The 14,071-nt window shown below is 34.5% G+C and overlaps 1 protein-coding gene across 4 annotated transcripts in view; it reads left to right on the plus strand.

Moving 5' to 3' along the window:
• The window catches only part of LOC110018761 (translation initiation factor eIF-2B subunit delta-like), a 61,601-nt gene extending 48,119 nt beyond the window's left edge, over nt 1–13,482 (plus strand). Inside the window, exons 4-8 of one of the 4 annotated variants that reach the window (XM_020716185.1) lie at nt 2,523–3,267; nt 3,376–3,472; nt 3,562–3,616; nt 12,199–12,281; nt 13,216–13,480. In XM_020716185.1, the coding sequence (XP_020571844.1) occupies nt 2,523–3,267; nt 3,376–3,472; nt 3,562–3,616; nt 12,199–12,261 (960 nt within the window). In that variant the 3' untranslated portion in view covers nt 12,262–12,281; nt 13,216–13,480. Of the gene's footprint in view, nt 1–2,522; nt 3,268–3,375; nt 3,473–3,561; nt 3,617–12,198; nt 12,384–13,215 lie in introns of those variants that run through there. The other 3 variants (XM_020716187.1, XM_020716188.1, XM_020716186.1) reach the window with 3 other exon arrangements.
• The last annotated feature ends 589 nt before the right edge of the window (nt 13,483–14,071 follow it).

Raw genomic sequence — 14,071 nt, forward strand, 5'->3', positions numbered from 1 at the left:
GTGTAGATGTTAGCCCTCAGGCGAGGGGAACGTGGGAGCTCCGAAGTGAGAGCCGGTATCCTCCCAGCCTAGCCGCAGATTCAGTAACCAAGCATAAAATTAGTCAATGTTCTTTATGTCTGGTCCAAAGGGTAAAGAATATGTATGCTCTAATTTGACACAATATAATTTGAACTAATTCAATTTATCCATTCACTTAAATTTCTTGACAAGGAGAAGGATGCTTTCTTATATATTGAACTTCACATTAGAAACTTTATTAGTAGAATCAGTTAACTAAGAGTTTATTAAAATTACATTTTTATTTCAATTGCGTATTAGTGACAAATATGCAATTTGAACTATATTGTTGTGATTAAGTAAATGATTTTTTAAATCTTAGTTCGTAGCCTCTAATATTACTCCCTGTGGATCGATATCTAGGACTTCATTAGAGCCGTGTATTACTTGAGCGATAGGTATACTTACGTTAATAAGTGTGATTTTGGAATTAATGAATAATTTATACATATTTTTATGAAATCTATAAATGTTGTCAAGTTTTTTGCGCCGTTGCCGGTGATTTAAATCTTCTAGCAGCAAGATTAGGTAAATTAGGAAATTTAGAGATAAAAATATACAATAGTCCCTAGCTCCGTCGTGTCTGCTTCCATTGCCTCAGTACGACCCTGCCTAGCCTAAGGCCCTAATTCGATCATCCAGAGCTACGAAACTCGACGCCTTACCCAACAACGCCGCACCTACATCTAGTACCCTGACACCACCTTGTCAGAACCACTGTGCCCCCACCTACTTATGGTGGTTTTGGTGGTTTTCTGACAGTTCAACCATAAGAGAACATAAAAGCAACGAAAAATATCGAGAGGATTTTTGACTTGAAGAGACCTAGAGCATGAGAGAGAGAAAGGGGAAACATATGGGGAGAGACCTTCCTGTCTTGATAAGTGAATTACCTTACACATTTTGAGAGTCTACTTGAGTGATTGTAAGTGTGTGTTTGTATTGAGAGTGTGGATTGAATTTAGAGCAATCAAGGAGGAGAAGCAAGGAGAGAAGATTAAGAGTGAGAAGATTTTCTTCTGGTTGTAATTCTCTTTTTCTTGTGTACTTTGCAACTTCTTTCAATGAACATGAGCAACTTATAATTATACCAAGCTAGGCTTGATTACATTCTTATGTGTAGGAACTAAGGGCCCGTTTGGGGCAGCTTATAAGTGCGGTGGCGTTTTTGAAAACGCCGCCTGCCGCGTTTGAGTTTTTTACACTAAACGCAGGCCGTGGGTCAATCCACGCGGTCGACCTGCGGGCTACGTTTCAGGATAAACTGTGTATCCTGAAACACACAAACTGCCTTAAACAGACCCTAAATATTTTTTGTTTCTTTGATTTGGAAGTGTGATGAATCATGTTCGTTCCATGAAATTTTTCTTAGATTATTATGTGTATAATTGGATGTTGATGTGTTAAATTCTGAATTTAATTTACTTTCAAACCATTTGAAAAGTGAAAAAATCGTTTAATCTAATACTATTGATTGTAGGCTAGAAGAACATATAAATTAACACACAATCACTCAAGTAGAATAGGGATATTGCTATTAGGAGTTTGTAATTACAACGATGAATGAGGATCCTTGGGAGACATTGTAGGGTTAAATAAAAGTATAATATGAGGCTCTAACACTTCTTATATTTAAGAATAAAGTAAGGAGTAATTGTCTATGATTTTTGATATTAAGTATGAGAGATTCATTAGAAAAACATCGAAGATTCACATGATCCATTTCAAAGAGGCATGACTTTCATATTAGAAAACCCAAATTTGTTAGACTTGTGCAAAATTAGGATTCAGACAGTATAAAAACTTAAGGACTTTCATCATTTTGAACTAGATTATGGGTTAGTAAACTAGTACGTTAACTTCTTTGAAAATTAACAATGTTTCTCTCGGGATAGATAACTCGGACTCAGTATTCATACACTTCTTGATCGACGCATACATTTGCATTATTAACGTGCGCTTTACTGCTGCATGGATCAATCTCCATACCACCAGATGGATAATTTCTGCTGCTATTCTATGTTACTCTATTATATTTTTTTAATAATCTGGTTTTGTTATTGTCACTTATCTATTCATTTCATTATTTGGCTTTAAAAAAATGATCTTGATTTACGATTGGAAACTAAATTGCTGTAGTATGAGCAAATTGAAAATAAGCTAAAACACGTTCCGCATCCCTACAGCACATCACTACATCACACTTCAAATTGCTTGGTGGCAGTACGGTCATGCTTTTGTATAGCTGGTGATACTAGCTGTCAACTGGTTGTGAAGTTTCGTTGTGAATATATTTAATAACTTCATTGCTTGGTTTTGATATACATATCTTGCGTAAAATCTTTATAGTAGGATTTATACCAGAATTGTGTGATGATTGACTTTTCTGTCACACATTACTAATACTAGACCTCTGGTCCATGACCATAATTCCAGTACATAATATGTCTAAATCTTGTCAGGTTGGTATGCAGTATCTCTCAGGGTGTACCTCTGGTGGCAATGCCCGGTGTAAGGAAATGCTTCTTGCATTTCGCAAGGCTATTATGGATTATTCAATACCTCCAGAGAAAAATGTTGTTCGAGATTTGATCTCAAAAATTAATAGCTATGTGTCATTTTTAATTGAGTGCAGGCCTCTTTCAGTAAACATGGGAAATGCTATCAGGTTTTTGAAGAATAGAATTTTAAAGTTACATCATAACCTGTCAGAATCTGATGCAAAGTCTATTCTTATATCAGATATTGACCGTTTTATATATGAGAAAATAGTAGTTGCAGACAAGGTTATCATAAACCATGCTCTTACGAAAATTAGAGACGGAGATGTAGTCCTAATTTACGGACATTCAACTGTTGTGGAAATGATTATATTACATGCCCTTGAGCTTGGAAAGCAATTTCATATTGTTGTAGTTGATTCTCGACCTAAGTTTGAAGGGCAAACATTGCTTCGAAAATTGGTTATGAAAGGAATCAACTGTACTTACACACACATAAATGCCATTTCATATATCATGCATGATGTTACACGTGTTTTCCTAGGTGCTTCTTCGGTTCTGTCTAATGGAACAGTATATGCAAGAGTTGGTACAGCTTGCATTGCAATGGTGGCTCATGCTTTCCAAGTGCCTGTTCTAATATGCTGTGAGGCATATAAATTTCATGAAAGAATCCTACTTGATTCAATTTGCTCTAATGAACTTGGTACTTGCTCAATTTTTTGACATTATACTGGTTTTTCCAAATTGTGCATTTGGTTTCTATAAAAAAACAGTGGGGATATATCTATTAGTTTTTTTTCCTACTCTACAGGTGATCCAGATGTAATCATAAAGGTTCATGCTGAAACTGATTTGAATCCTCTTAGAAAATTGGTTGATAATGGAAATCTTCAGCTTTTGAATCTTATGTAAGCACTCTGAAATTTTACTGTTTGAAAAATCGCCATTTTGATGTATTGAGTTTACAAGCGGAGATTTATTTTGTCTGTTTTGACAGTTATGATGCAACACCCTCTGACTATATATCAATGATTGTCACCGAGCATGGAATGGTACATATATTCAATCCTTTCGGTTCGGCTTATGTTCTATTTGTCGTGAATGTTTGAACTAGATGTTAGATCTCTTTTTTATTAATCAGCTCACTAATGGCACGTAGATTCTTTCATTTAGGAAACTAAACAGCACCTCCACCATATACGTATCTGTTATTTTAATGCACAATTATAGAGGAAGGGATTCATCAATTTTTCTTAGAAAACTTCGAGTAGAATTCTCTGGCAAAGCAAATGTCACGTTCTGAATCTAGAAGGCATAACTCAATAATACAGGACATGATAAAGAGACTTAATCTCAGCTCATGAAATGAATTTTAAGAGCCAAGATCAAGTAAAACGGTTTTATTTTTAATAAAAAATGATTCATGCATGCATGCATGCAAGCAAAAATTTACACTCAGAAAATATATGCACCAAAATTTTATAGGATAAAATGTAATCAATGTATTTCTTTTCATCAAATTAACAAATAGAAAGAGAAACAACTTCATCTGCAATAATTAATTGAGAACCCTAACACATGGTCAAAAAAAGAACTATCGTTAAAAAAATTCAAAGAATCACTATTTGTTTACCTTGGCACCTACTCTAGATGTTGTTCTGATCAAAAACCACAATAATAGACAACATTTGCTGTTGTATCACATACATTGGGTTTAAGACCTTTCATTTGCATGAAACTTTCACTAGTGTCACTTGTTTCATGAAGCAGATTGTGCGGATCCATCCAAAGTATTAAAATCTTTAAAAAAGGTGGCTTTAAACAACTTGATATAGTATCACATTAATCTAGTTTGAAATGCCTCAACCATGATGATATCACTCAAACATTGCTCATTTCATGAAATGGATGGTTCCGCTGGTTTAGAATACCAAAATTACGCAGAGAAGTCCCTCAAACCGTTTCAGTGCATCGTCAGCTGGATTAGCATTGTAGGATAAATTTTTATCTTAGGGATCCAGGACAGTCATGCAATGCAAGGTTAAGTTCAATGCCCTCACTAGGTATGCTCCTAACTGTGACGCCACCTATGAGAAAAAGTATTACAAATTCTTACGAAGTCTTAGAGATCAGTTGAGATATCAATGAATTGTTTTTGTTAGTTGAAAAAGCTAAAATAATAAAGAGTATATTGAGCTACTATTAACTGAGCTAGGAATAATACTCAGGCAAATAAAAATGTTTGATAAGGGAGCAAATTTCCAGAGAAAGAGTTGAAATTTGATAGCAAGTAAAGATTAATTCCGAAAGAAAAACTAGGTTGTGATTAATGTGGCAGAAGATATTTTGGGCAGCACCTATTTGATTTCATGAAGTGTTTCAAATGTGGGGAAGCTGGACCATTGTTTAAAATTGTGCAATTGAGTATTGAGGTGGTTTTTATTCATGAGACGGCTGTAAGCCTCAAGGCTATCTATGAAATATTTGAAAATTGTATTGTCAAAATAAAAAGATGTACATATATATATATATATATTACTAAAAAAATTGAAAATTAAGAATTTAATGACACTTTCGCATAAATTGTCATTCTAAAATTGGACTATTGTGAGCACTAAATTATTACAATATGTTAAGATCCAGCTAACGAAGAAATTCCCTACTCTATTTATTACAATATGTTAAGATATAGCTAAAGAAGAAATGACACAACAAGTTATTTAAAAAATTCAACTATATTAAGTTAAAAAGTACAGCGGTAATCAACTTACACGAACAGTCTTACTTGTAAACCAATGCAATATGCTTTCATTTATAAATTCTGAAACAGATGCTTCAGCGCCGTTCAATGTTAGACGTCACGTTTGAACAGGAAGAGAAGCCGTCGAGAATCTGGAAGGCAAAATCGCAGGCACTTGAGGGCACATGTACTGCTTTCAGGCACCCAATTATTCATGAACAGAAACAACATTACAGTCCGGGAGAGGTGCAGCAGAGGGTACCCTGTGAGAGATCTCGACAGCTCTGAGAAGTCAAACTTAGCCTTGATGTCAACCTTGTTGCTGCAACCACACTATGCAGTGGGTACATGGACCCAATGTAGCATCCCAACTCTACTGGAGACCTGGAGAGGATATGAAAACTTGTGATGTGTTGAGGTGAAGCAGATCCAACATCTGCACTGGCGGCGTTCTTGGCAGACCCAAATAATGAGGCCTTTGTTAGCCTCGAATGACAGTCTTTGATTTGGTGATGTGAGTTCGTAGAGATGAAAGGGAGATCTGATTCAGGGACCTGAGGCATGGAAGCCATGGAGAGAATGTAGAGGAGGTGGAGGGGCCTGAGAGATTAGGCAGTGAACTCATCTCCTTGCCACCATCTACCCCCACCTTAGACCAAAAAAACAAAGTGCTTTACCAGAGGCAGTGAACTCATCTCCTTTTGATCAACTTCAAGTTATTGACACCATTGACTATCAAACGGATACCCCTGAAAACGTCACTATCCTCACATGCAATATGTCAACCATTCAGTCTCCACACAATGTTGTAGCTCCCTCGTCTTTGGAACCTCCTATTGTGGGGGCGAGAGAGATTCTTCAAACCCTATCTACTCTAAACCCTATCACTGATATTACAGGTGACAATACTTCTACTGCTTCACTATCGCCTCATCAGGTCGAGCAAGCAGTCGAGCAAGATGTTAATGTTACTTAGGCACATGGGGTTCATGATATCATGGTGTGCAAGAGCCTACGCATGTCCGATCACTCTTGGACCAATCCATTGATCAGATGAGTCAATCCTCGGATGAGAAATGACAGGTTTACACATCCAGGAGGAAGAAGAAGAATGGAGACCTACTTGAGCTCAGGAATCTGATGGATGATACGCACCTTACCAATTTGTTAGCCGGCTCCCTTTCGAGAACTAGAGACAGAGGGAGGACTAAAGTGAGACGTTCCTAGCGCTTTTGCGTTGGTGGTTTTTGGTTTTTTATATTTATGTATCTTTGCTTTATTTGAGATTTTGTGTGTGTTGTATTGTGTGAGTTGGGTCTTCTTTTAGGTCCACTCTTACAACTTATCTGTATATTTTCTTATTTAATTTATATATCTTTTGGCTTTACCGTCGTGCTCGACTCCTACGCTCTGCCGTCACGTCTTGCTCTTCCTTCGCGTTATCCAGATTCTGTGTGGTCGTTGAGCTGCGACTGACTTCCAGGTCGTCTCGTCGTCGTCGTCTCGTCTCGCTCTTCTTCGCGCTAGCTTCTGCATGGTCGTCGAGCTGTGAGCCGCGTCATGCTGAGTTCCAGGTCATCTCTTCGTGGCCGTCTCCTCTCGCTCTCGTTCGCTGCAAATTGTTCTGTGATCTGCCTCGTCGAGCTGCGACTGTTCCGCGGCTTCGACAACTGCAATTTTTTGCCCCGACCTCTTCGGCTCGCAAATTTTGCCGCTGCCTGACTTTGGCTGAGCTTTTCTTGCTGTGATGGAGCTTCCTTCGTCTACGGTAGAACCTGACAAAGCCTCCTTTGTCCATGTGGTGGGTAATCCTCAGAAGGAGACGTCAGTTGTCTTCCCCTCAAGTTGTAAGGAGCAACGAGATGACACAGGTGATTGATACTTTATCAAGATTGCAAGCAGGAAAAGTGAGAAAATAACACTTTTTTCTTTGAGATAGAAATTTCATCCCTGACTGATAAATTCAAGTTTGCTCTTATTTAAAAATTTTAGTGGGGACACCCACCTATAGATAATATCAGGAAAAGTTTTGATGATCTCAAATTAGCAGGAAAGTGGAAAGTGAGACTCATAGATGAGAGACGCGTATTAATTCAACTAACCGTGCCTAAAGACTACACTGATATTTTTTCCGAAAAATATCTCAAGATTGCTGGTAAACCAATGAAGCTACTCAAGTGGTCTCCTGATTTTGACCCTAAGCGCGAGTCTCCTACTGTACCGATATGGTTTAGTCTACCTAGTCTCAAGCTGCAGTTTTTTCATCATCAAGATCTTTACTATATTGGTGTCATACTTGGTGATCCTTTGAAGCTAGATCTGCCCACTTTTAACCTAACCAGACCTTCTGTGACCAGAATACTTGTTGAAAGAGATATTACTTTACCTGATGTTACTGAAGTCTGGTTGGACACAACTCAAAATAGATATTGACAACAAATTTTTATGGAGCATAGACCTCGTTATTGTTCTCATTGAAGATGTTTGGGCACAACCTTGATAAATGCTGTAAGCTTCATCCTAATTTGAAATCTAAAGATCGAGTGAATAAAAATGGATCTGACCTCACTACTTTGGACATATCTATTTTATCTGGAGAGAAAACTATCACAGAACATGTTATGGTCTCTGATTTAATCGCCTCTGTGGACCCTCCTAAAAATAGTATTTCTGCGATCGATGAGAAGCTGGATGACCCTGCTGAGCAATCTACACTTTCAAACCCTCCTCAATTGTAGGAAGCATTAGGTGAAGAGGAGACAATTCATGTTTCACACACACTAGAACCTACAGTCGTTGCAACAATTGATAATTCTTTTTCTGGTGCTCATCAACTTTTATCTGCCTGGTGTTCTGTTTGCCAACACGATGATTAGATGAGTCAGTCTTCTAAGGAAGAATGACAGGTCTATTCAAGGAGGAAGAAGAAGATTGGGGGTAAACTTCAGCTTGGGAACCTAATGAATGATACTTTGGTCACTTCGGGAAATGACTCGACACTCAACAATTTGTTATCTGGATCTCGCCCTAGAACTGGAGGCAGACTCATCCCTAGCAACTTTTTTTCTGCGATTTTGGTATCTTTCCTTTTTTTGGGTTCCCTTGCCCTTGTATTTTTTCTCGTTTGGTTTTCTCGTTTGGGGTGTTTGTGTGTGTTGTATCGTATGGGTAGGGTGCCTCTATTGGGCCCGCTTATTCAACATTTATGTATTTTTATTATTTTAATAGATTTATGCTTTTCAAAAAAAAAAAAAAGATATATTGACATCATAACATAAATATAACAAATTGTACTAAAATTATCTATTTAAGAGTGAAGTTATTTATAAACCCCATCCATAATAAACATTTAACAAATTAACTAAGTTAATTTTGCTTAAATAAACCTATCCTAATACAAAAGTAACAAAATTAATAAAAAACATATTACAGCGATACGGCGAGATGGGAGATCATGGGTGCAATTGCAGAGTAGCAGAAGACTATTCAATTTACCACCTTATTCAGATCAATTTGATATATTGAAATATATATGAATTATTAATGTATTTAATCTAATAAAAACTATTTATTATAATGATAGATTTAGTTTAATCATACTTTTAAACTAATTAATTTGCTGTTTAACTAATTTACCTGTATCTGTTCCACATAGGAACCCATGCAGTGGGTTGAATTGATTTTTTTTACTACAGTTATTAATTCAACAGAAGTGAGATTAAATATATATATATATATATATATATATACAAATATGTATACACTGGAGTCCACTTGACCCCTAAGTATAATCTCATGCATATGCTCTATGGAGTCAAAGAAACAAGAAGAAAATGTCCGTTCGAGCTTGCATAATATTAATGGAATACTCATATTAAGATATTTCAATGAATCAACTTTCACAGTCCGTGTGCATAACTTTCAAAGTCAAAGAAACTAGAAAAAAATGCTCTATAGAGTCAAAGAAACCAAAAGAAATTGTCTGTTTGAGTTTGAATAATGTACTGATTTCGATCAATGGATTACGTATTCGCTTTGACTGAGTATTGAATACAATTGGCAAGGAGAGCTGAAAAAACATAGCAGCCTTGACTTTTTATGCAGAATTTCTTCTCTGTTTTCAAGTCAATGAAATGGTTAAAGTTTTACACATATCCACTAAAAAACTTTAAAGAATGCATATATCCATATATTATTCTTCGTTAATCCAAGGTGGGGGTTAGTTTGTAGCTTTAACTTAGTTACCAGCATTTATTTCTTGAAGTTTTGATCCCCTCCTCTTGCAATACTACTTCAAGTCCAACCTTTCTTTCATGTTATCTTTTGAATTACCCTTAATATCCATTATAGCATTGAAGATATTATCATAAGAATTATTCTCAATATACATAATATTCAGATTATATCTAATCAAGATAGTCCCTCCAACATAGAAGTTCCCAATAAATACTCTACTTCGTCCAATTATGTATAAAACCAAAATCAAGAAGACGATCTGAAGCTAGTTGATATTTGGTATTTCATTAATCATTTTTCGTTAAGTTGGCCCCAGTTTTTCTTGCGAGAGTACTTGAATTTTCAACTTTATTTTTAATTTTTTCTGAATGGATGATCGTGGTTTAGAAACCTTTGATGACAATCAAACTAAGATTCTTTTTTCCATGTTTTAAGCTGAATGCCTTGGACAGATTTTTGCACAGTAAAGACAATAATTTTACAGAAACGCTCCAATGAGATAGTATCTTATAAGTTGAAAAATCACTAATCGTTCATATAAGAATAACTATAAGTTAAAAATTCTATTTAGTAACAATAGCATAAGTCAACACATATATTTTTTCTGCAATGCATATATCCATATATTTTTTCTGCAATGCAGGATAAATGTGGTCGAAATGTTTCTAGACTACTCCAACTGACGGATGACCAATGAATTAGTAGCAATAGATCTGATATTACGTTATGTCATGCGATGAGTTGTACGTAAAGAAGTGAACAGTCTTTGAAGTCGGGGCATGAACATTAAGTAGAAGAGACGTTTGTCTGAAATATTTTTCTGAATTTTACCTTTTCACCCCCTTAGTTTAAATCTCTCAGCACCACAAAATCTATATCTAGTCTCAATTGCATCAGCCTTATAATATAACATGCAACAATTAACACAAATTTATCTTCTTTAATAGTAATCCTAACTTCGATACTAACTTTTTCAATCTATAAGTGTCACATGAAACTAAATTCTTTTTAGGGGTTGCCTCCTTTAGTAATGATGTTATTTGATTAAAGCATTCTCTGAGCATTTTAAAATCAGATTTTATACTCAACATTCTTAAAGCTAATGATAACTCTATATGTATAGTGCAACCTTTTGACAAAGATTGCTGTGTTGTATTCAATAAACCATATAATTGTTGTGATTGACTGTTCGATGCCTGAGTCACAAAAAAACCACTTCTAGGTTAGTATTTTGTTGAAGGGATATTACTTGATGAAGAGCAACATAATCATATTGAAAATCTGGTTCATACTTATCTTGTGCAGTTTAGTACTAATAATTTGGTTGAAATCCCTTGCGACACAGATCCAACTAAACTTCTTCAGGTGTTAAGTACGCATGATTTTTGTGCCTCACACAAGGGTATCAAAATTTTCCTTCTAAAAAATTAATGGGTAACTGTGATGTCACTTGCTTAAATTTCTCTACATTATTCAAGAACTTCTTAACGAGTTATTCTTCAATTATACATTCATAATTTCAAATTTCGAATATTCACAACAACCAATATGAAGATTCAAAAGATTCGTACATTTTCAGTATATTCCCACAATTCTTATGTATTACATGTCAAACACATATACGTCAAATTTTACGTACAAATCACACAATTCATATGCATTTCATGTCTAACAAAAACTTTAATCTTTACATACAAATCACACAATTATTATGTATTAGAATCCTAAACACTTAAAACTTCAAATTTACATGAATTCCACACAAGTCATATGTATTACATATATAACACATCTACTTCAATTAAATTTTACATACATTACACTTAATTTTTTTTGTGACATATCTAACACAAACTTCATCGTTTAGACTTCTATAGACAAACCGTAGAATTCTTATGTATTACACATCTAACACCTAAATTTAAATATTTACAAACAAACCTCACAATTCTATGTATTGCATATCTATAACCTAAACATTAATTTTTACATATATTCCACTCATTTCATATTTATTACATATCTAACACATAAACTTCAATTTTTTTCGTACAGTCCACTCATTTCATATGTATTACATGCCTTGCACTTAAACTTCAAATTTACATACCTTACACTCAATTCATTTGATTACATATCTAACATCGAAACTTCAATTTTTACATACAGACCACTCAATTCTTATGTATTACATAGGCTTTACATATCAAATAGACAGTTCTTATCCCAAAACAAAACAAATAAAAAAATAAAAAAAAATTGTATTTTGTAGATTGAAGAATGTCCTCACATCATTTTGTCTTAATTTGCTTGACAGTTGGTAACTGTAGTAAACTCTCATCCAAATCAACACTTTTTTCGATGCAACTAATCTTAGTATATTTGAACAAAACATCCAAGCAAGGCTTCCTCAATCTAATCCCTTTTCCTTCTAATTCCATTTCCTTTCTCTGAATTGTTGGCGCATATTTTGATAAAGCATGCTTAAATCATCGATTTCGACTTCTTAATGATCTTATCAACAATGATAATATTGCCACTCTTTCTAAATCAATTAATTTATAGTGTAACTGTGCTTCAATTGATACTTCTTTACAACATTCCCCGTCCTCTTTTAAGAACATTAGCACAGAAAATAATATTTTTTTTAATTTGCAGATTCCCCCAACCAGTGTTCCAGTTATCGTCCGAGAGTACGAAAGAGATCAGTCAGTCTTTTAATATTCGCACAGCAAATTCTGGTAACAAACTCTTAAATTTACATTTCTAATGTCTTTTCCTGAATGTTTAATGCGAGACACGTGTTTTCTCATATATTTTATTTCAATAATGTTCGCCATGCATCCAATATGTTCTCGCGTTATAGTTGTTAAATTTTCTTCTCCTTCGACACCGTGAAGAGTGACATTATTCGCCTCTCCGGATTTTTAAAGACATACTTTTTCTTTTCATGTAACTCCAAAAGTTTTGTTTCTTGGTCTGTATCTTATGACAACACCATTTCCTGAACAATTGTTTTAATACTATTTCACGATTTTGAAGTTATAAATTTCGTCAAAAGTTGTCATCAACATCTTCTTTTTAATCAAACGAAACAATTTCTCCATTCACATAAAATAATACTGTAACATCTAGATGTCAGTGAATAAAACAGACCTCTAAGCTATTAATTTCGTCAAAAGTTATCATCAACATCTTCTTTTTAATCAAACTAAATAATTTCTCCATTCACATAAAATAATATTGTAACATCTAGATGTCAGTGAATAAAACAGACCTCAAATTCAAAAAAAATAAAATTGATGGCAGGCATTCAATATGCGTGAACCGGTTTGAGCATAAATGTTGTGGACCTGGGTGTCATTTGAATCTTATAAAATATGTTTCTTTTTCGTTGCATGTTATATTTATACATATTTAGACCTGAAATACAATATTTACATGCATATCACACAATTCCTATGTATTTACATATCTAACACCGAAAATTTAATATTTACATTTATAGCACTTTGGGGTCAGAAGGTGTTTTATTTTTAAAATGTAAGTAATAGTGACACTTTTTATTTGCTGTGTAAGATTTTAGCGTTACATATGTGAATGTGAAAACTGAGGTGGTAGATATGAAAATACATAAAACTAATGTGGTATGCATGTAAATGCCCTGTTCTTTAGACATCTTTCTCCTGCCTTTGTCGATGGACCACCTTAAAGCATCCATTTCAGTGTCAGAGCTCGTTTGGCAGCCGGGAGACGGTGAATTGCATTAACTTTTTTCATTTTTTGCCAGTTCTGGACATAATTTTATGAACTACCATAAAGTTGGCCTTCAGCATTTTTTTTTTTATTTATTTGCGTGCTTAATATCATATATTTAATACATTTATAATCCATTATATTGTACAAAAATATCATTACATGAACCGAAGGTATTTTTAATATCTTGATGACATTATATGTTGTAGTAAAACATGGCAAGGGATTATTGATGCAAGTATTGTGATAAGCCCATTCTGTGAAGGGATTATTGATGCAAGAATGGTGTGGGTTTGCTGGCTGCAAAGTGAGCTAGTTTCTGCAGGGCATTAGAAATGATATTTTTTGTTATACCTTTTTAATATAGCATAAATGAGAAATATGCATATAAAAACTGGTATTAGCAGAAGATATAATGGATAAACAGTTCTTTTGCGTCTAATATTCCTATAATATGTAATGATTGCAAGAAAGTAATCATTAAATAATATTGCATATTCATCTCTTAAAGTTTTAATTATTGAAATAAGAAAATGAGTGATAACAATTTTATGGCTGTGAGCGATTAAAATCATTCAATTCTAGGAAGTTAGCCTAATAATTATTATCATGAATAGTGGTGTAAACGAGGCTCGTTTATATTTCGAGCTCAAAATGTGTGTTCGTGTTCAACTCGTTTACTTAGCGAGTCGAACACGAACCGTTTACGAACAAAGAGTCATTTTGACAACCCTAATCGTGCAAGTCATAAAATGTTAAGGATTGAGGTAAGATT

This window comes from Phalaenopsis equestris, unplaced genomic scaffold (genome assembly GCF_001263595.1).
Source record: "Phalaenopsis equestris unplaced genomic scaffold, ASM126359v1 Scaffold000036, whole genome shotgun sequence".
NCBI classification, from domain to species: Eukaryota; Viridiplantae; Streptophyta; class Magnoliopsida; order Asparagales; family Orchidaceae; genus Phalaenopsis; species Phalaenopsis equestris.